The following is a 22,442-nucleotide window of genomic DNA, read 5'->3' on the forward strand; positions in this document are numbered from 1 at the left end:
TGTCAAATTTTAATTTGAAGTTGTATGTTACCTTTAATTTGAAATACATACATGTATTCTGGGTAATATAATTTTTTTTAGTTATTTTTACAAAAATATCTCAGTACAGAGTAATAAAATAAGAGAAAATAACTGATAACATACATGGTACATGTACAATTAGTACTACAATGTATATTATATCCACAAATTAAATGTAATACTTGCCTTTGTTTTCATGGTTGCGCCAACAATGCCTGTAAAGAACAGGGAATTATCTTCCTTTAAATATGACACAGCCAAGACTCTATCACTTTCAACAAGCAGCCTTCCTTTCTCGATAGCCTTGACATCACCAGTGCTTTGTCTGTCACCTACACATAAGTACAAGCTCATGATTTTAAAATTTATTTACTTATAAACACATAATTATATATATGTACAAATTATTCTATAAGATATTGCACATTCATTAAATGACTCCTAATGTTAGATGTATGTTTTAAAAAAATGTTGTTCTTAATCATACAAGTAAATTATAAGAACAAACCTGCTAATCTATGTACAAAATACATGTCTATCTGCTCAATGCCTATCTCTGGGATTTCTTCTTTATGTGATTCCTGGAGCTGTTGAAATCCCCTCGTTGGCCAATCAACTTCCAAAGGCTCAGGTATATGAATTGGGTCATTCTTGAAATCTTTATTTCTATCATATGCCTTAAGCCTACAATAAAGTACTGTACAATGTCCACTTCCCATAAAAAAAATATTAGGTACCAAGACGTACTAGTACATGTCAGTGAATGCCATTGTATCATGTATTACAATATTAACAACAGTCCGTATAGTACTATAATTATTACGTATAATTGATGACATAAATATAACTTATATCACATTAATTTATTGAATTTTGATGCATTTTGATAAAAGAATTGTCGCACTGAGCATCAAAACAATAATTAGGCATAATCATGCCGGCGTAAACATCCTCCGTCGTCTGCATGGGTGCAGAGCTACGAATTTGTTGAAATATTACAAACGAAAATAACGGCTATGAGGTATGAAACTACAAACCTGTCTATAAGGTCGGCTTTTCTGCCTCTCGTGGTGGCTCCTTTTTTCTTTAACTCGTCTTTGAGTCGAGAGACGGAAAACTTTACGTAAGTTTCTCTTTCCATTTCAGTGTTTACAAGCGTCTAAGTGAAATAAAGCGTTTTAACGTATCCCCCATAACGACATAATTTTTAGAACCGGTAACGGTCGTCGGCGAATACCATTGAAACCATTTAATTCCACACGAAAGCAACGATAATCGTCGTCATTTCAAACACAACAGCCTTTCGCTGTCAAATTCGCCTCCATGATAAACAATTACTTCAGCGCATGCGTCACCTCATTTTGTAAAACAGCTTGAGACCCAAGAGGGGTGAAATGAGTTCCTATTAGTAAATCGCACACAAATCTAACTTTTTCAGTTTATTTCTCATCACACGCAATGCATTTCATATCTGTGAATGGACTTATTGTTCTGAATATCAAAATAATGAATTACTGGAAACAAAATAAGCAAAAAAAAAAAAAAAAAAAAAAAAAATGTAATTGGGAATAAAAAATATTTTAAAAAGACCACTCAAAGGTGCAAAATGGGCAGTGTGGACTGCATTCCTGAAATGGGATTAGATATCATTAAAGGAACCGCAGCTCATGTATCTGTTTTCCCCCTTTTATATTTATTCATTTTTATTTTCATATTTTGTTATTATTATATATTTATTCATTATACCTTCCTTTTTTTTGGGGGGGGGGGGGGGGGGGATCTTCTTATAGGGAATTTCATACCATGAATTGAAAAACAACAAATCTATGACAGAACAACAAACCTGTGACAGAAGAACTTTATCTGTTTATACAGACTGTTAAACTGGAAATCAATGAAGGTGATTAATTTCAGTCTACTTAACATTTATTGGCGGATCTCGACGGGGTGGGGGGGGGGGGGGTGTGCACGGTCTGCAATCCTTTTGATTTTGGAGTGGGAGAGAGAGAGTTTATTTATGCGGGGAAATTACTTTTAATCGCCCACGTCTCTCCAACACGAGGCCAGCGCTTGGAAACAGAAGTGGTCAGTCGTAGATTTAGTTGATACCAAGTTAAATGCTTGTCGGAATTCAATAAAGATATTTTCCAACCTGCAGAAATTATAATTCTTCATCGGCTGCACCTTACTCGTTACCAACTGCAAAGCAGAAAGGTCCTTTTCATTTCAACACTTACTTGTAAAGATGTACTTTACGTTCCACAATGGGCAAGGAGAGACTTTCTGGAGTGTCATTAATGAACGATTACCCCCAATATCAAACTGGACATTAATTATCTAACAAAGAGATTCATTCACATGCGTCCGAAAGAATCAATTGAACTCTTTTAGGGAAAATGTCAAATCATCAATGCTGGATCAAAACTTAATTTTAAATATTTATGGGGGAGGGGTTCGAAACTCCTGTAAGTTTATGCAATCCGACATCGATATTCATGTACACTGATTATTATTTTCAACATCATCAAATTTTGTTTTAAGGGGGGAGGTGGTGTTGATGAAGACTAAGTGAATTAAGTTTTTTGTCAGATATTGAACATTTATCAATGAGCATTGTAAATATAACGTTTGTCATATTTAATTCTTTTTTAAAGGATGTTTTAATCGGTAACTAACTTATAATACTGCAAGCATACGATAAAAAATAAGTACACTGTACAAAACACATATCATGGTATCAACAACAGTCAACAGATCCTCTGGTTCATCCTCTTTGAAAACCTATATCCGCGCCTGATATTATGGTCGAGATCAATCAAACAATATTTAATCCCATACATTTCAACACTTCTGTTTATCTTTTTTCTTTCTTTTTATTATTATTCATTCATTTCTTTCTTTTTTGTTTTGTTTTGTTACAACAATGATATTTTTTAAAACAAACAGCACAGCAAAAACAAGATGCGCATTTATTTCAGACAATATCGAACTTGCGATTACATTTAAATATATTAGTACATTTTCTTCTATTTTTCATTTCAACAAACACTTAGAATAATTTATGCAACAACTTCCTTTTTATCTATACTGTTTTCTGTATTTTCAAATTCAGAAAAATATGTCCATTCACAAAAATACTATACGTGTAATGAAAAGATAAACTGAAAAAGTTAGATTTGTGTGCGATTTACTAAAGTAAGAAATTTCATCCCTCTTGGGCCTTTAGGTGTTTTACAAAATGAGGTGACGCATGCGCTGAAGTCATTGTTTATCATGGAGGCGAATTTGACAGCGAAAGGCTGTTGTGTTTGAAATGACGACGAAAAAAAAAAAAAACCCCCAAAAAACAAACCGAAGTCTCACGGTGCCACTAGGCATGACTGCTATGGAGTATCCAATAGGGACAATAGATATTATGATCAGGATCACATGAACGAAGTTTTATTGGATTCTGTTTCCAAACCCGAACCGTAGTTTGGAGAAATGTCAGCTATGGGTCCATGCTTGTGGAAGCTTAGATACGTCTTTGATAAATATTCCCAGATCCGATTGAAACTGTCGCGTAATATATATATATATATATATATATATATATATATATATATATATATATATATATATCTTTATATATATATATATATATATATATATATATATATATATATATATATATAAAGAACGACATGCTATAGCATATATATAATTTTTGGGGTAAGAGGGGTTGATCATTTATTTCAATTCTTCGGTTAGTTTGATTATACTTCCACAACAATTAACTTCTACTATTTAAACAAAAACTCACGAGCCAGCCTATAGGTCGTAAACGTGTGGGCTAATCCCCACCTCTACCCCTTCAAAATATTGAATCGCACATGAAAAAACCCCTAATAACTAAAGCAGATTTCAACGGAAAGAATTAAGATTACATTAGATATGGATTTGAACATAATACATGTAATCAACATTGTTCAGGCGTGAATCTAGAAAATTTTTAGGGAGGGGGGGGGGGGTTGAACCTGAGGATTAAGTTTTCATATATCTGATATTCATTTTGTGTATTTTTTTCCGTCTACATTATGTTTTATAGGTTAGCTACCAAATATAAGTACACTTTAAAAAAGAATTTATAATGACAAACGAATTTACAAAGTGGTGTGATAAAAAGAAAAAGCCAAAAAAAAAAAAAAAAACCAAAAAAAAAAAAAAAAAACACCCCCCCCCCAAAAAAAACCCCAACAACAATAAAACTTCATATAATTTTCATTAACACCCCACCACTTTCAAACTAAATTTGATGAATGTTGAAGGTAATGATAATCAGTGTGTGAAAATCGATGTCGGATGACATAAACTTTTACCTCCCCCTTCCCATACGATTTAAATTTAGATTTTTATCCTGCAATCAATGCGATGTAGTAATTAAGTTCCCGGGAAAATATAAATACCATACTCTGGTATCTCTCTTTCTCTCACACTCTTTTTAAAACCATAATCAAAGGTGTATGTGTGTGTTGCAACATCCGTACTTGGTCATCATGGTCATCCAAAATATTGAAAATCAATAATGAAGATTTTATGGTTTTATGATATGCTAAAGATATCTTGACCCTGACCTAAATAAGTAGATGACTGATATTTACAGAATTTGTTGCATCATGACCCAACATTGCCTACGAAAAAATCACACAATAAACACATATATAAAATCAGTGACTAAAATTATTTGGGGAAATAACTCGCGCTGCATTGTGAACAATGTATTAATAGCTATAATATTCCATTTAGAGATCTCTTTATTCAGATACAAGAATTTTTAGCACGTGACATTACGGAAACTGCCAAGATCAGCAATTTTAACGTGCAACGTCATGGAAAAGAACTCATATTTAGTCGATGCGAAGTATATCGATTGATCGGACAAACGTATTTTTGTATCGATCGATCGGACAAGCCTGGATAGTCAAGATCGTAAGGGCTAACCTACAAATAGGGGATGGTGGCTGATTTGTGTCATTTTACAGTGTTGTCTTTTCGTTATTCTGAGGTGAACAGTAGCTAATAATATCATTTTGTCGTCTTTTCGGGACGAAAAGTTGCTAAATATCGTTTTGTTGTCTTTTCTCCACGAAATAATAAGACGATAAAGTGTAAAATACATTCCGTGCCCAATCTCAACATAACACGTCATGCAACGTTGTAATGTAAATTAAATTGCAGAATGTATCAGAGACGCTGCCGATGACCATCAATTTAGTGGACATCATATAATGTAACCATCTCCCAGCATCTGAAAGTTTATCTTCAATTTACATTAAGCCACAGTGTACGTCGTGCCTTTAAAATAATTAATTTGAAATTGTTGCAGTTTCACACACTCTCTAAACTCTTACCGTATCTTTCTCTCACTGACCCAATTTTTTTCTATGTATATATATATATATATATATATATATATATATATATTTGGTCATTGAATAAAGTGCAGCATGGAAACGATTCGAGCTGAAAATTTTCCATTTTTTGATAAATTCCATCAGTTCATACTATCTATTCAAGATTTATTACTGGATTCAGGTACTCTTCACACAATTGCTCTGAAAAAATATAGTTCCATTCATGATCAGCAGATACAACATTACAGCAAATGTTTAGAATATCGATGTGTATGTAATACGTAGAAGAAAACAAAATTAACGTCAAATGATTTTACGAAAATCACGTTTTCACCAGAAATGTGAATAAGAAGTATTCAATATTCCTACGCTAGCTGCCTCCTCAGTGTATTTCACGAAAATATATAGGTCATTCTTCGATAATTATCATACAATTTCTTCTGAGAGAGAATGTTAATCATTAATTTGTGTGTTTGTGTGTGTGTGTGTGTTTTCTTTTTTATATGGATTTCTATGTATAACAGAGCACTTCTGGTAAATGCCGATGATTTTGACATCGGCATTTGTCTTATACAATACGTACAACTACGAGTTATCGACCGTTATAAACAAGCATGGCGCTTTGTCAACACGGCTTCATAGACGCTGGTATTAAATATATGTAATCAGAGCAGAGGAAAACAACTGATCAGAAAGGAGAATAAATGTGATATCTAAAGGAAAACATGTTACGACTGGTAACGGTAGTTTTGAAAGACAAAAGGCTATCAAATCATTTTATTAAAGTAATACATATGTGGGTTTTTCCAACTTCTAAAAATATAACACATGTACGAAATGTACGAGTGACGAGATTTTAAAGGTACTCAACTTATCAACATTTATATTGCAATTTATATGATTTCTGCTTGTTGTCAGTGAACAAAGTAAAGAAACACGTGTAAAAAAATTTACACCTGCAATATTCACTGCAAGAGAGCTCGGTATTGCGTAGATGAGGTACTAGGTGGTACTTTTGCATGGAAAAAAAGTTTACGCAGAAAAGTTTATTTAGGTCTCTCGTTTACGAAATACCCTGCAATTCAAAATGATTCCCATGTTTTTTTCCCCCAACATATAAATAAAATTTATTAAGGCAATGTATACATTTCTTGTTGAATAAGTGCATGGGTTGTGATCCTCATGTACAAAATTTATGAATTCATAAGGATAAGAAAATACAAATATAACCATAACAGAGAAAAATTAAAAAAAATAGGAGGGGTGGATTAAAGGTTTGGAAATGAGATATTTCTACTATTTTTTTTTTTTATCAAGAAAGGGGACACACATTTGATTCTGGGGTGGGAATTTTTTCCAATTAAAAAAGAAATAACCTAGATTGGGCAATTTATTTTCTAGGAAATAAAATTAGATGGGGAGGTAAGATATCATAGTAAATATCTACAAAGTGATTTTCACCTTCTTGATTTTTGCATTACTCTATATATGTATTTTTCAGCTAATATAAAGACAAGATTTTAAATTATCCTTCTTTAGTATAATTTTTTAATATTGTTCATGTAATTGTACATTTTTTTCAAGGTTGAAAGGTCAAGGACAGGTGTGCGCACTGTTTGCTAGTGAAGCAAGACTGGTCACAGTATTTGCTACGAGTAAATTAAAAGTCGAATTTCTTGGATATGGGGTAACCCGTATCTATTCTTGTTATGTTTAAAATGCTTAGCTAAGGTATTTCTAATGGTCAGCAAAAATTTGAGTGTCAGCTGTCGAAGTACATGTACATGGGAGATACAGAGCTCACAATTCATTGTTATGTAAACAAGGCTGGTGCCATGATTTTGTTTATATAGGTTGAATATACTAGCAAAAAGTTCGTTTAAAGCAGATTTTTTAAATTTTCAAATTGATTAATATGAATACAATTAAATGGTTTCTAGTGTTTGGTACATCTCATTTTGTTTTAGACATGCTATTTTCTATCAAGCAATCTATACGTAAACAAAACATGGCACGAGCCTTGTGTACATAACAAAAACTTGTGAGTGCTGTATCTCGCTGATATACAAATTTTGGTCAGGCATTAGAAATGTTTCAGTTAAGCATTGTAAACAAACATGTAAAATAAAATTAGAAAATTTTCAGCTCAAATCGTGTCCATATCCCTTTAACAATTTTTTCCCCACTTATTTCGTTCATCTCCGGATTTGATCACAATTTCTCTAAATTTTACCAGCCTTCGCGTTGTAATTTTTTCGCGCTTTTAAACAAAGGAATTCTCTGAAAATATTTAGCTGTTACACTTCCCAAAAATTTCCGGCCCATAAATTTGGTGCCTGCACCAATGTTTCTTGTTGATTGATTGTATCATGTTTAACGCCCCACTCGAGAATTTTTCACTCATGTGGAGATGTCACCAATACCGGTTAAGGGCTTCAAATTTAGGCCTTTGCTCGGCCATTGAGCAGTGAGGGTTTGTTTTAGCGTGCCACACTTACTGTGACACGGGACATCCGTTTTTAAGACTCGTGCCATTTTCACCTGATGCCGAGTGTTTGATGATGGAACTGTCACAGCCTGTTTTAACGACTTACAGTACTCGGCTATAAGTAAGTTCCCTAAGAAAATTTCCATTATATATTTCATACAAAACCATATATTTTCAAACAATTTTTCTGAACGCATTTCTTGATCAATTTCGATGAAATAAAAAGCACTGATCTCAGAAGTATTCACAGTATCATCTAATAATTTCAGAATAATTATATAATAATCTATTGTAAAGATATGACAATTTTAACACGAAGTTTAATTTGAGTGTACTTACTCTTTATTTAAGTATGTGTAATTTTGGAATTAAAAATAATTAACATTATGAATAAAATGTTATCTCTTTGCAATATTTCATCGTACATGTAACATTGTTTAAAACTATAACAGTTACTTTTGATATATTTCTAAACAAAATGGTTTTTAATTCTTCCGCAAAGAGATAAAATTGGCTCCAAGACAAGATTTTGAAAAAAAGATAGATTTACATGGAATATATAGAGAAGATTTTCTTTGGGAACTTACTTATTACCAAGTACTGTAGGTTTGTCGCGGCCGGGATTCGAACCCCTTTCGCATGCTTTCTATCACGAACACTCTAACCTCTAGACCATCGTAACGGTGAATAATTGTTAACTTTTGAGAAGCGGTAGCGGATTCAAAACTGCAAATTTTGATTAGATTGAGCAAAACCTGCATCAGATTTTTTTTTGATTTGTTTGAAACCAACCTTCACGAAATGATAATTTTTTTTAAAGAACAGTAGAACCCTTCTACAATTGTGAAAAAATGTTATTATTTCGTGAAGATTTGTCTTTAACAAATCCCTTTTCGGCGTAGTGCTACAGTACTCGTTACAAAATAAAGTGAACAAGGAACATTCAACCATATTTCTGAAATTCTTGTGAAAGATTGCGTACTTTTGGAAGACTTTTAAAGGGACATGGTCACGATTTTAGCTTTAAAAAAAATTAATTTTATTTCTTCATTTTTGTTGTTTACAATGCTTAACTATAGTATTTCTAATGGTCAACCAAAATTTGAATATCAGTGTTTGAGTTACAAGTGAGATACAACACTCACAATTCTTTGGTATGTAAACAAGGCTCGTGTCATGTTTTTGTTTACATATAGATTGCGTAATAGAAAATAGCATGTTTAAAACAAAATGAAACGTGCCAAAAACTAGAAACTATCTAATTGTGTTCAGAATTAACTTGTAAATTGAAAAAAAAAATATATGCAGCATTGCTTTAACGAAAATATACTAGTTTAGTACATTGAAAAAAATATATGCTTTAAACGAAAATATACTTGTCTAGTATATTTAACCTATGTTAACAAAAAACAAGGCACGAGTCTTGTTTACATAATAAAGAATTGTGAGCTCGGTATCCTCCATGTATCTCGACAATTGGTGTTCAAATTTTTGCTGATCATTAGAAATACCTTAATAAAGCATTCTAAACATTAAAAATGGGAAAATAAAATTTGAAAAATTTCAGTTCAAATCGTGTCGATGTCCCTTTGAATTATTATTATTGTAAATATTGTTTTCTTTAAAATTTCGTGCACGCGATTTCTCGGATATGCGTCAAAGGAGTTTTATTCAGGGGATGTTTACTCCTAAGCACCTGATCCCACCTCTGGTTTGTTTGCCCCCAATCTCTATTTTGTATTGCTTGAATGGGATTTGTGAGATTAATTACTGTTCATTATCTTCACCTTTCAGGGATGATAAATATTCACTTAAACTCGGTTAAATTGTGTTTTTTAAGCTCTTATGAGCTGAAGGCTGAGACCGCTCAACAGAATTTCGTGAAACTTTGTAGTTATTAAGGACACACTGTGTAGATGTGCATATTCCAAGGAAATTCTGATTCAATAATTTTTCTGGGAGTTATGCACCTTTTGAACTTAGAATGTGGAGCCCATCTGTCTTGTTCTTGCAATAATGCATATCATTATCATTCATTATGTGAGGCATTGTCAGGCAATGTTGGAGCGTGGGTTATGGGAGCTTGCACACTTTTGCTTTCTTTCATTAAAAACTATTGAAATATTGTAACATTTCAAAATATAAATATTAAAGTTAGTAATTCTATCAAATACAATTAAATATGCTGGAATTTCTCATTTACATTATCTTCGCAGTCTTTGGTGATTAGGTCTTCCAACAGTCTGTTGGAATTCCAATGAGCACGAGTTGTGCTCCTTTGTTAGCTGACCTGTTTTTATATTCGTATGAAGCGAAATGTATTAAAAAAACTTCTACATGAGAAGAAAAGAATTTATTTTTGTGGCCTACAACTTGACATTTAGGTTTATCGACGTTTTTATAATAATTTTCATTCAGATGTCGATTCGATATATCCTTGTGGACTCGAAATAAATGAAACCACAGAGTCCTCCACATTTACTTCGTACTTAGATATTCTATTGAAAATAAGTATTAACGGCAAACTAACAATTCAACTTTATGACAAACGAAATGATTTTAGCTTCTCCATTGTCAACTTCCCGGGAAATATGTACGTAGCAATATTACATTATCGCCTGCATATGGTGTTTATATCTCACAATGGATTCGATACGCAAGAGCTTGTTCATCGTTTGATCAGTTTCTAAATCGTGGCAGGCTACTGACAAACAAGTGAATGTCACAGACGTTTCAACAGTCTCGTTTAAAATCAGCATTTTGCAAATTGTATGGTCGTTATAATGATCTAGTTTGCCAATACAACCTATATTTGGGTAAAATGCTATCTGACATAGTTCATACCGATTGTTAGGCCGGTCTTAGCACACTGATTTTGACTACAGATTACTCCGTTTACCTGATCAAGATATAGGACAAACGGCGGGTGTGACCGGTCGACATGGGATGCTTACTGCTCCTGAACACTTCTGGTGTGTCCAGGGGTCCGTGTTTGCCCAACTCTCTATCTTGTATTCCTTAAATTAGTTATGAGATTGATTACTGTTCGTTATCTTCACCTTTCATTTTCTATATAAAAAAACATTATAGAAATGATTTGAATATTTACAAATGTTTGTATTTTAAAATTGACCAGTAATGAATTATTTTTTTCTTTTCAAGTAGTTGTCCGAAGTTCATCGTGTATACAAGACGTAAAATCATTAAAAGGAGTACATTTCCCTACGACAGTACTACATGTAAAGGTCTTAGATGTTGGAGCTCCAACTTTAGATACTAATACGGAGTTACATGTAGTAACAGCCAGGATAGCAGACGAATCTTCCTACACAGATGTTCACGTTTACGACAGTGCTAAATTCCCACTGTTTAGAGTTGGAGAAGCCATCATCGTATCACATTTTGGAAAGAAAGCAGATGGGTAAATATACCTTTAATGATATGAATTATTTTTGTGTGAACCCTTTTCACAGGCCCAGCACAATTTTGATATTTATTTATATAGCTTTATCAAGCTTTTTAGCTTTATAAAGGTATTTGAAATACATGTAGTTTGATAAACTTATTTGGGATATTTGATCCAATCAATTTCGTAAATGCATAAGAATCAAATTTCACTTCCATATAACACATTGTAAGCAAAATATATATCTTAAACTACGTCGCTTAGGTACAATTTTGATTAAAAATTGTCAAATGTTTAGAATTATTAAGTTGGTAAGCAACAATCAATCTTCAGCAGAGGGTAAAAGTCCAAGAGGATCAAAGGAATAATGGGTAGACAATCAGGTTCCACATTGTACAGTCATCATACTCATCTATGCTTCAATGCACACAGGGTAGTGGAAAGTTAACAACACAAAAAGAAATTGTCCTTTCATGAAGATTCTTAAAACAATTTAGCATTGTTATGCAACTTTTGGGATATATGCCATTGAACTTTTAAATTCAATTGAACATAGATTATATATCAAAATTCAATTAATTTCAAAAATTTAAAATGTGACTGGTCAACAGGGTACTTCTAAGGTGTGACCAGTCGACAGGGGATGCTTACTTCTACTAGGCACCCAATCCTATACCTATGATATTTCGTATAGTAGCTATGAGATTGATCATTGTTCGTTATCTTTATATTTTCATTTAAAAGTAATAAAGCTATTATAGAGATTGTGCTGGACCTTTTTAACATTAAAGAAATCTGATGTTTCATTTAATTTGAAATGTGGTATGAAGACATTCATTTTGAAATTTTAGGACTTTTCCTTTGGATTTTTGAAATGCCTTAAACATACCACAATTTCTTTGAAAATCTTGGAAATGCTTTCTACTTCCTTTGGTATGTTTCACTAAATTTCAAGATCTAGTTATTTCGGGATGCATACATGTAATATTGATAAAAATTTGAATTGTTTTATTGTATATAACATTAATATGATTACAATTTAAATCATTTCATTTTAACCATATCTTGGAATATATGTATTAAAATAAAAAAAATGAAGTATATTATTTATTTCTTTGATTGCAAGTTGTTTCCTGTGTATTTGCATACTATTCATTCTAAACAATTTAGTAATGAACAGAATATTTACCATGAGTGTATCTATATGCTCCTTACATGGTGTTCTTTCTTAATTTAAAGGACACATGTTACTAAACCTTTTATTTGTCAGCAAAATGAATTTTTTCATGCATAAAACTACTTTAAATGTGTTTTAAAGGAAATATTTTGTGTAGTTTTCGAGTTTGGAAGCGATGAAATTCATATCTTGCGATATGCCTTATTTGCTTTCGATATTTTACGCGTCGTTATGTGTTACGTCATGCAGTACTTCGGACGAGACCGCAAAAACCGAGGTCCCGTGTCACAGCAGGTGTGGCACGATAAAAATCCCTCCCTGCTCAAAGGCCATAAGCGCCGAGCATAGGCCTAAATGTTGCAGCCCTTCACTGGCAGTGGTGACGTCTCCATATGAGCAAAATATTCTCGAGAGGGACGTTAAATAATATTCAATCAATCAATCGAGCGAGAAGGTTTGAAAACAGTTGTTAGTTATTTCATCAATTGATTAAATTTCATCTACAAAAAAAGCCAATTATCACATTAACGATTTTTAGATAACATTACATCCGGGGGGTTTGTACCGTTTACGGGTGGACTAGCTGTCAGTAGAAAGGATTTAGACTGAGTCCCCCCTCCAAATTTTCGAAGGAAGGTGTGAGGAAAAAAACGTGGATAATTTTTTGTCGGCGCAAGGGCTTTGCCGTAAAAAAGAAGAAGCAGGTCTCCTTTGTCCATGTACTTTTTCAAAAAAAAAAATAAAAAAAAAATTGAACAGAGATTCAGAAAAATTTCAAGAAAATGGTTATATTGAAGCTAAGTATTGCTAGGCATACAACAAATTTGCATTCTGTTGTTCGATACACACCTTCACTTTGTAACAACATATAACAGGTTTTTTTTTCCAGAATGAACTCAAATACAGTATTACGCCGTGCTCCCACCTCCTAACGGCGAGTAGATCACAATTAAAAGAAATGATAATTCTGTAATAATGAAATTGCCTTATCAAAATTTCCATTTTAGTTTGATAATTTTTGTTTATTTTTTTTCTTTTTCGGAACGTACCTGTGTCGTGTGACATTAGGCCTATAGTTGTGAACTATATAACGTACATGTATCGTAATTTGTCTAATCCAAAAATAAATAGTAATTGCACAATTTATTTGTAAAGCAACGCTAATTAATGAGGTTTAAAGGAATAACAATACTAAGAAGTGTTTAGACAGCGACCATGTTCACATTATTTACTCGCAATTGCCGAATTCATACTCTCTTTCCTCGCTAAATTTGGGTATTTACAGTGCTAATCGTATGCAATGGTGGCTAAAACTTGTAAGAATCGGGGAGTTTGTCAACATCGAAATAAATGTTGTCCACGGTGAATAAATTAGACCCTTCAAAGCTGAGTTTTTAAAGTATCTAACACTACTTTAACAATCGGTTGATCGAATAAGGTCGCATGTGACGTCACTGCACCACATGACTACATGCACCTACCTAATAAACAAGACTTTAAGAATTCGAGGCTTAGATTTAAACCCGTATTGTGTCTAATTATCGCAATATTAGAATCAATTGCTATAAGCATAAGGAAGGCAAAATGCATAGAATTATGTATACTTTGCAGACATGCGATGTGTCCTTTAATAGCCACGTTTTTACTTTCTAAATTTTAGAAGTCTGACTGTAACACAAACATCAAATGTCAGAACAACAAATAAAGATATGGTCACTGTACCAGAAGAAATCGTAGATTTATCGAAGAGGAAACCCAAAGTCAAGGTAAGGTTTGCAACAACAGGGAGATAACTCTTGCTGTACAGATATGTACATCTGTGCACTTCACACTATGACGTCATAATGAAAAAGTGCATCACGACATAAAGGAGAATATAGTTGCATCGTGGGGAAAATATCATATATTTTCTCGTTATCTATAACCACTATCAAATGTTAAGCGCTATATAAATCTGTGTGACAAATGTTTCCCACAAGATCATTTACTCCGTTTACCTGATCAAGGTATAGGACATGACCGATCGAGAGGTGATGCTTACTCCTTTTATAGACACCTGATTCCACCACTGTTATATACAGGAGTCCGTGTTTGCCCAACGCTTAACTTTTAATCTGTTACCATGGAAACAAAGCCCAGTAGGTGATCATCATTTGCTTTTATAAATGTTTATGATCCAGATATTATGTTGAAAGTGATTTTTTCTTCTGAAGTAGACCTTGTAAAGCTGCTCAATATGCTTTATTGTTGGCACGATAACCAATTTAAATGTTAACTGATTTTTGTGTTTTGAATTACAATTCCTGTACCAAATAGTATAATCTATAAAATAATGCTCTTTTTAGAATTTTTACTATCCACAACATCATTTCTCAAACATGGTACAAAAACTGTTCATTTGTTGTTACTGTCAATTTCAGCATTTGTTGACTGGTAAGATTTGATTGACAGAACAAATTTGAATTATAATCTTTAAATATCAAAATAATAAACATATGCACGGTTCATAATTTCAATCCCGCGAGGATCCGGGTTAGCATAGGTATTTAGTATATGTAGTCCTTGTTTGTCGTAAGAGACGATTAAATGTAGCGGTCCTTCGGACGAGACCACAAAAACCGAGACCCCGTGTAACAGCAGGTGTGGTACGATAAAGATCCCTCCCTGCTCAAAGGCCATATGCGCCGAGCATAGGCCTTAATTTGAAGCCCTTCACCGGCAGTGGTGACGTCTTCATATGAGTAAAAAAATTCTCAAGTGGGACGTTAAACAATATAAAACCATAATTCCAATCAGACACCTACCTTCCCACTTCTAAATATGCGGGTAGGTGAATAGGAAACCAACAACATTGTTTTTACGGATGTTTATTTAGTAAGTTTTCCTTCCAAGATTGGTTTACATATTAAGTTTTAATTCATTTCTAGACAGGTACACCCACCACAAAACGACTACAGAATACAAGAAAAGAAGTTCCTTCTAAAAGACTCAAAGTTAAGGATGACAATGAAGTGATAGATTTAACTTCGCCATCCAATGTATCTACGTCACGGAAATCGCAAACGAAGGTAAACCTCTCTGAATCTCAGTAGCTGTCCTGTTACCTTCATGCTTATGGTCAGTCCTCCCTTTCTTCCCCGCAATACTATCTGGTATTTCACGCATTTGTTTATATTGTATTGGTATACAAATGTACATTACAGTGTATAAAACGCATAAAACTGTTTAAAATCATATGCGTATTTAGATCATTTTGAATAGGTCAATTCATGTAATTTCGCAATGAATAATAATTAAGAATATAATTTTAATTTGAAAATCGTTAATGAGAATTATTTTTAACAAAAGATTTTTTTTTTATCGAAATCAAATTCGATAAGAGATCGCCGCGTTGTTTCAATGATCATGGCGTATGTGTACTGCATTTAGTACTCATACTTATATTTCAAACTACCCTTTAAAATGACGAAATTCTCGAACATCATGCATCAGTTATATACACATTTGATATTCCTGTCAATGGGATGGATGAATATGAGTTACTGTACATATGCTGAATTCCTCAACTTCACAAAAACTCTTACAGATATACATTGCTGAATCCAGTAAGTGCTCTACCAAGTTTCCATCTTTGCTTCTTACGAAAATGTTAACAGATCCGAAGGAGAAACTTCACATGTATTGTGCCACGTCGTATGTCAGAAGTGGTGTAGATCAAATTCGAATCTGCATTATGTCAGGAAGCTTTCATGTAAATTTCAGCTTTTCTGGCCCAGTGGTTCTTGAAAGGAAGATTTTTAAAGATTTATCCTATATATTTGTATGTAAAACTTTGATCCCCTATAGTGGCCCCATCATATCACCAAGGGCCATGATTTGAATAAACTTGAATCTGCATTATGTCAAGAAGCTTTCATGTAAATCTCAGCTTTTCTGGCTCAGTGGTTCTTGAGAAGATTTTTAAATGACGCTACCCTATTTTTGCATTTTTGTGATTATCTCCCCTTTGAAAGGGACATGACCCTTCATTTGAACAAACTTGAAAGCCCTTCACCCAAGGATGCTTTGTGGCAAGTTCGGTTGAAATTGGCCCAGCGGTTTTTAGAGAAGTCGAAAATGTGAAAAGTTTACGACGACGACACCGACAACCGACAACGGACAAATTTTGATCAGAAAAGCTCACTTGATCCTTTGGCTCAGATGAGCTAAAATGGAAGAAGTAAACATTCATATCTAGTGATGAATGATCCAAAAAATTTCTTTGTTAAACTGATTCTACGCACAAGTACTCTGAAATTGATGTTAAAATATGCTGGAGTTCCTCTTTGACAATATATTGCAGAATATTTTCAAATGCTTTTACACGAGAAGAAATAATCTTATGCTGTGACCTTCAACTTGAGATTTAGATATATTGATGAAGTTTTACCTATCAATAATAACTTGCAATGATACGTCGATTTAATATACCTCGGTGAACTCGAAATAGAAGGCACCACAGTCTTCCACGATTGTTTTTTACTTAGATATCGTATTTAGAATAAATGTTAAGGTCAAACTAACAACTAACAACTCAACCTTTTGACAAATGGGACAATTTCAGCTTCTCCATCGTCAACTTCCCATGTTTATGTAGCAATGTTTCATTATTACCTGCAGATGGTGTTTATATCTCTCAACATATTCGATACACAAGAGCTTGTTTTTCGTATCATAAGGTTTTAAATCGAGCCAGGCTACTGACAAACAAGTTGATGTTACAGGGGTTTCAACAACTTGTTTATAATTACCTTTTCGTATAACGACCTCGTTTGCCAGTACAACCTGTCATTGTGTGGAATATTTTCTGACATATTTCATATCAATTGTTAGGTAGTTCTTTACACACTGATTTTGACTACGGATTACTCCGATTACCTGATCAAGATACAGGAATCACTGCGGATGTGACCGGTCGACAGGGGATGCTTACTCCTCCTAGGCACCTGATCCCACCTCTGGTACATGCATATCCAGAGGTCCATGGTTATCCAACTCTTAAATTAGTATTCCTTATAGGAGTTTTGAAATTGATCACCCTTCGTTATCTACACCTGGTTTGGGTAAGTTTATACGCTGTTTTATAATCCGCTTCGCGGATTATAAAGCGTAAAGTGACCCAAACCACGTTATACTCGTATAACTTGCCACAGAATTAAAGTCATTTCTTAAATAACTGCTGACCTTAATGAAAGTTTGTAGAGGCTAAGATGTCAACCCCCTAGAATTTGAAAGAGTGAAAGATGTTTCAGGTTATAAAAAGGAATTTTTAAAATAGTAAATGTAATGTAATGTCCTCTAAAGGAAAATGATTCTTACCTTTAAGTGAAGCCCAAAAATGTTGCATTTGTATAAAAAAAAAAAAAGTTGAAAATCATTAAACGATATTTGACAATTGACCCAAATTCTAAGGTCAAGGATATAAGTAACAGACGTCAAAAATCACAACTGACTATCTAAATTAGTGTTCAAATATTATGACGTATGAAAAGAGGCATACTTGTCATCACAACTATGTTATTTTGTGATTTATTGCTGTAAAACTGGTATGCGGCACCTAAATTACATGATCCGCCGTGCGCAAGGAACGTCCTAACAATTGTATGGAATACTCCGGACAGCATTTGACCCAATGACAGGTTGTATTGGCAAAATAGATCGTTATAATGACCATAGAATTTGCGAAATGCCGAATTTAAACGGGACTATTGAAAACCCTGTAACATCAGCGTCTTTGTCAGTAGCCTGTCACAATTTAAAAACGAATAATAAGCAGAGCAAGATATTAATCACCATATGCAGTTGCTACATAAATATGGGAAGCTGATATCATCCCATTTGTCATAAAGTTGTTTTTAGTTTGCCTTTGATATCAAAGTACGAAACAGATGTGGAGATGTGGTGTCTTATTTGAAGTTCACAAAGATATATCGAATCGACTTATGAATGAAAATGATTATTGCTTATAAATAAAACGTCGACGATGTAGGCCACAAGAAGATATTTTTCTTCTGATGTAGCATCTTTATCGTGCCAACGCCTGCCGCGACACGGGACCTCCGTCACTGATGTTAAGAGTTGGTGCAGCGTAACGAATCAATAACCCTTGACTTTTGAAGATGCTGATGCAGAAGATTTTGAATAAATTCATGAGAATACAAAAACAGGTCAGCTAACGAAGGAACACAATTCATAGCGGTAGCTCAGTGATAAAGCGTACGCATCGTAACCGGGAGGTCGTGAATTCGAGCCCCGCTCGTGCCATGGCCGCGTCAAACATAAGACGTTAAAATAGGTAGTGATTGCTCCTTCGCCAAACGCTCGGCATTTAGAAGTGAAAATCATGGGTCTTTCTCGTATGACCTTAAGAACGGAGGTCCCGTGTCGCGACAGGCGTTGACACGATAAAGAACCCTCACTGCTACGGCCCTGAGCGATAAGCCTAGGTCTAAATGTGTGGTACTTCACCTACAGCTGGTGACGTCTCAATATGATTAACAATTTCTCGATGGAACGTTAAAAACAAACAATCAATCATTGGAATTTCAACAGACTGTTGGAAGATCTGACCACCAACGAGTTTGTGTGGTGACATCCTCATGTTGTGTAAATTGATATTCAGGTATACCAAGCTAAGTTGGGGTCACAATTTGGGGTCAATACATTTCATGGTAACAAAGATTTTTTTTTAGATCTTTTAAAAGCCACAACAGCTGAACAAGGTCATGTGTTCATATGTTGTTACTGTAAATTTCAGCATTTGTTCACTGATAAGATTTGCTTCAATAATGATAGTCAGAAAAAAAATAACATTTAGCAAAATGTCAAAATGATAGATATCGGTGATGTTTATAATTTCACCCCCCCCCCCCCCAAAGAAACCCCGACCTATCTTCCAACTTTTAAAAATATATGTATAGGTACAGAGCAAACTGGCAATTTTTAAGTTTTTAAGATTGACATTAGTAATGTTTATTTAGTAATTTTCCTTCCTAATGATTCACTTCTAGTCAGGTACTCCCACCAAACAACAACCAAAGAAAACAGAAGTTCCTATCAAAGGAGTGGTAGATTTGACTTCATCATCTAATGAGACTGATACCTCTGTATCTCCTTCACAGGAATCACACACGAAGGTAAATCTTTCCGAATTTCAGTAGCTGTCTTGTTACCTTCATGCCTGTGGTCAATTTTCTCTTTCTTACCAGCAATACTATTTGGTATATGACAGACTTGTACTGAACATGACTCATTGCATATACATAGTTGAAACTTGGACATGGGTATTGGCATTGCATGGTATTGATTCCGAGCTTCTGACCACATTTGTATAAATGCTTTCAGTGGGAGTGTGTGATTCTGGTGGTATTCCCACTGTGTGGTTAGACGACATTTTTGGTGTACATGTATTTTTGTTGAATGCATTGTCCGTACTGTTGAGGTACAGTATGTAGAGGTGATATGTGATTCATGTTTGGCTGCGTGATAGCATGCTATGGCATGACCTATAGTTCATACATGTACTGTTGTACCACATTAAATTGTTAAGATTTAATTCTGTCAATGACGTTTATGACGTTGGAAAAAATTAACAAACTACTGCTCAGCATCTCTGACAAAACACCCATGACAAATTCTGTGAATTACCTACAAAATCATACAATTTTCAGGTCAAATTTGGAAAGCACTGGTTTTACAACTGTGATACCTTATATGCCCATTCTTCACTGCCGACATTTGTCTCAAGCTTTGTAGTTTTACTTGGACAGTTTCAGGTGTCTTAACACACCCAAATCTCTTCTCGAGAAGTTCTATATTATTTCTGAACACAATGTGCCTTTCTATTGGCAACACAATGGCATGATACCCACTGACCTTATGCAAAAGCATAAATTGTTTCTAAACTTCGAAAGGATCCCAGTTCCTATGTTCTGCATTTCAAATTTCATATGAGAAGCCCTCCAGTTTCCCTTCTCATCAAACCTAAGTGTTTTAGCAGGTTTAGTAAAACGTTGAGGTGAAAGTTGCGCAATATTTGAAATTGGCACGTACAGCTGAAGTAATTGTTACTGCTGTGATTGTGCATGTTTTTGTTGTACTCATTATTGTGCATGTTGTTGCACGTGTGGTTGTGTATGTTGCAAGGTGTTTATGGATTTTGTTGAAAAAATGATAAATTAATTGCAATTTTGTATTTCTACTACGCTCCCTCCCCTCTTTGTGAAGATAATATTATGGCAGAGTAAAAAAGCAAATAACATGTTATGAATGAAAGATGAATATAACGAACAGTGATCAATTTCATAACTCCTATAGGCAATACAAACTAGATAGTTGAGCAAACATGGATCCCTGGACACACCAGAGGTGGGATCAGTTGTCTAGGAGAAGTAATCATCCCCTGTCAGCCGGTCACACCCGCCGTGGGCCCTATATCTTGATCATGTAAACGGAGTTATCTGTAGTGAAAATGAATGTGCAAAGAACGGCCAGTGTGTCCAGGGGTCTGTGTTTGCCCACCTCTCTGTTTTGTATTACTTATAGAAGTTATGTGATTGATCACTGTTCGTTATCTTCACCTTTCAAATAGAATATTAGTATTAATATTTGGTATTTATTGTGTAAACTTTAAACACCAAATGATGCCAAACAAAAGATCAATAAAAGATGTTTGATGTCTTTAAAATAATTGATGTTTTTCTTTTTATACGGATGTAAACTGTACATACCTGAACCTGGATGTTTGACCTACTTTTAATAAACATTCAAAATGCCCTGAACTATATCAGGTAGATATTCCATATCTTGTATGTAAATTTGTTAAGGCAAGATCTAGTGTTTCATATCATGACCTTTCACCTTGTGACCTTGAACTCAGAATTTTACCTACTTTTAATAAATCATAACTTATAACGTACATCCGCAACTTTTAGGTCACATAAGCTGAAAGCCTGTTATCCGTCGTCTGTCTGTCTGTAAACTTTTTACATTTTCGACTTCTTCTCCACTGGACCAATTTCAACTCAAATTGACAAAAAGCATCCTTTTGTGAAGGGCTTTCAAGTTTGTTAAAATGAAGGGTCATGTCCCCTTCAAGTGGAGATAATCACAAAAATGCAAAAATAGGGTGGGGGTCATTTAAAAATCTTCTTCTGAAGAACCACTGGGCTAGAAGAGCTGAAAATTACATGAAAGCTTTCTGGCATAGAGCAGATTGAAGTTTGTTAAAATCATGATTCCAGGGGCCACAATAGGGGATCAATGTTATACATGCGAATATATAAGTAAAATATTTAAAAATCTTCTCAAGAACCACTGGGCCAGGAAAGTATAAATTTACATTAAAGCTTCTTGAGATAGTGCAGATTCATGTTTGTAAAAATCAAGGCTCTGGGGGTAGGATAGGACCACAATAGGGGATCAAAGTTTTTAATTACTAATATACATGTATAAGGGAAATCTTTAAAAATCTTCTTAAGAACCTGGGCCAGAAGAGCTGAGATTTACATGAAAGCTTCCTTGCATAGTGCAGATTCAAGTTAAGTAAAATCATGTCACCCGGAGGTAGGATGGGGCCACAATAGGGGATCAAAATTTTACTTAGAAATACATATGGAAAATCGTTAAAAATCTTGTGAAAAATTACGGGGCCAGAAAGGTTTAAATTTACATGAAAGGTTCCTGGCATAGTGCAGATTAAAGTTTGTTAAGATTATGCTCCCGGTGGAAGGGTGGGACCACAATAGTGGATCAAAGTTATAAATACAAATATATAGGGAACATTTTTAAAAATCTTCATCTCAATAACCACTTTGCCAAAGAACTTTGCATTTATATGAAAGCTTCCTGACATAGAACAGACTCACATTTGTAAAAATCGTGGCAACTGGGGGTAGGTTGGGGCCACAATAGGAATCA

The 22,442-nt window shown here is 34.2% G+C and overlaps 2 protein-coding genes across 3 annotated transcripts in view; one reads left to right on the top strand and one right to left on the bottom strand.

Annotated features, from left to right (window-relative positions):
* Positions 1-22,442, top strand: part of LOC125657801 (uncharacterized) — a 57,956-nt gene that overhangs the window by 5,226 nt on the left and 30,288 nt on the right. Inside the window, exons 2-5 of one of the 2 annotated variants that reach the window (XM_056148844.1) lie at positions 11,068-11,323; positions 14,146-14,251; positions 15,413-15,553; positions 19,535-19,660. In XM_056148844.1, the coding sequence (XP_056004819.1) occupies positions 11,068-11,323; positions 14,146-14,251; positions 15,413-15,553; positions 19,535-19,660 (629 nt within the window). Of the gene's footprint in view, positions 1-11,064; positions 11,324-14,145; positions 14,252-15,412; positions 15,554-19,534; positions 19,661-22,442 lie in introns of both variants that reach the window. The other variant, XM_056148843.1, reaches the window with a different exon arrangement.
* LOC125656675 (uncharacterized) lies at positions 100-1,724 on the bottom strand. Its single transcript, XM_048887277.2, has 3 exons — positions 1,059-1,724; positions 530-705; positions 100-353 (listed from the first exon to the last, which is right to left on the bottom strand). The coding sequence occupies exons 1-3, from the start codon at positions 1,160-1,162 to the stop codon at positions 178-180; spliced, it is 456 nt and encodes a 151-aa protein (XP_048743234.2). The 5' UTR covers positions 1,163-1,724; the 3' UTR covers positions 100-177.

The sequence above is a fragment of the Ostrea edulis genome, chromosome 9 (assembly GCF_947568905.1).
Source record: "Ostrea edulis chromosome 9, xbOstEdul1.1, whole genome shotgun sequence".
NCBI classification, from domain to species: Eukaryota; Metazoa; Mollusca; class Bivalvia; order Ostreida; family Ostreidae; genus Ostrea; species Ostrea edulis.

Bases quoted from the DNA above. Each gene is read 5' to 3' on its own strand.
- LOC125656675 (XM_048887277.2), bottom strand. From the start codon at position 1,162: ATGGAAAGAGAAACTTACGTAAAGTTTTCCGTCTCTCGACTCAAAGAC. The intron at 706-1,058 runs GTTTGTAGTTTC...ACTTTATTGTAG, and splicing joins AAAGCCGACCTTATAGACAG to GCTTAAGGCATATGATAGAA. The intron at 354-529 runs GTTTGTTCTTAT...ACTTATGTGTAG, and splicing joins TTTTGTACATAGATTAGCAG to GTGACAGACAAAGCACTGGT.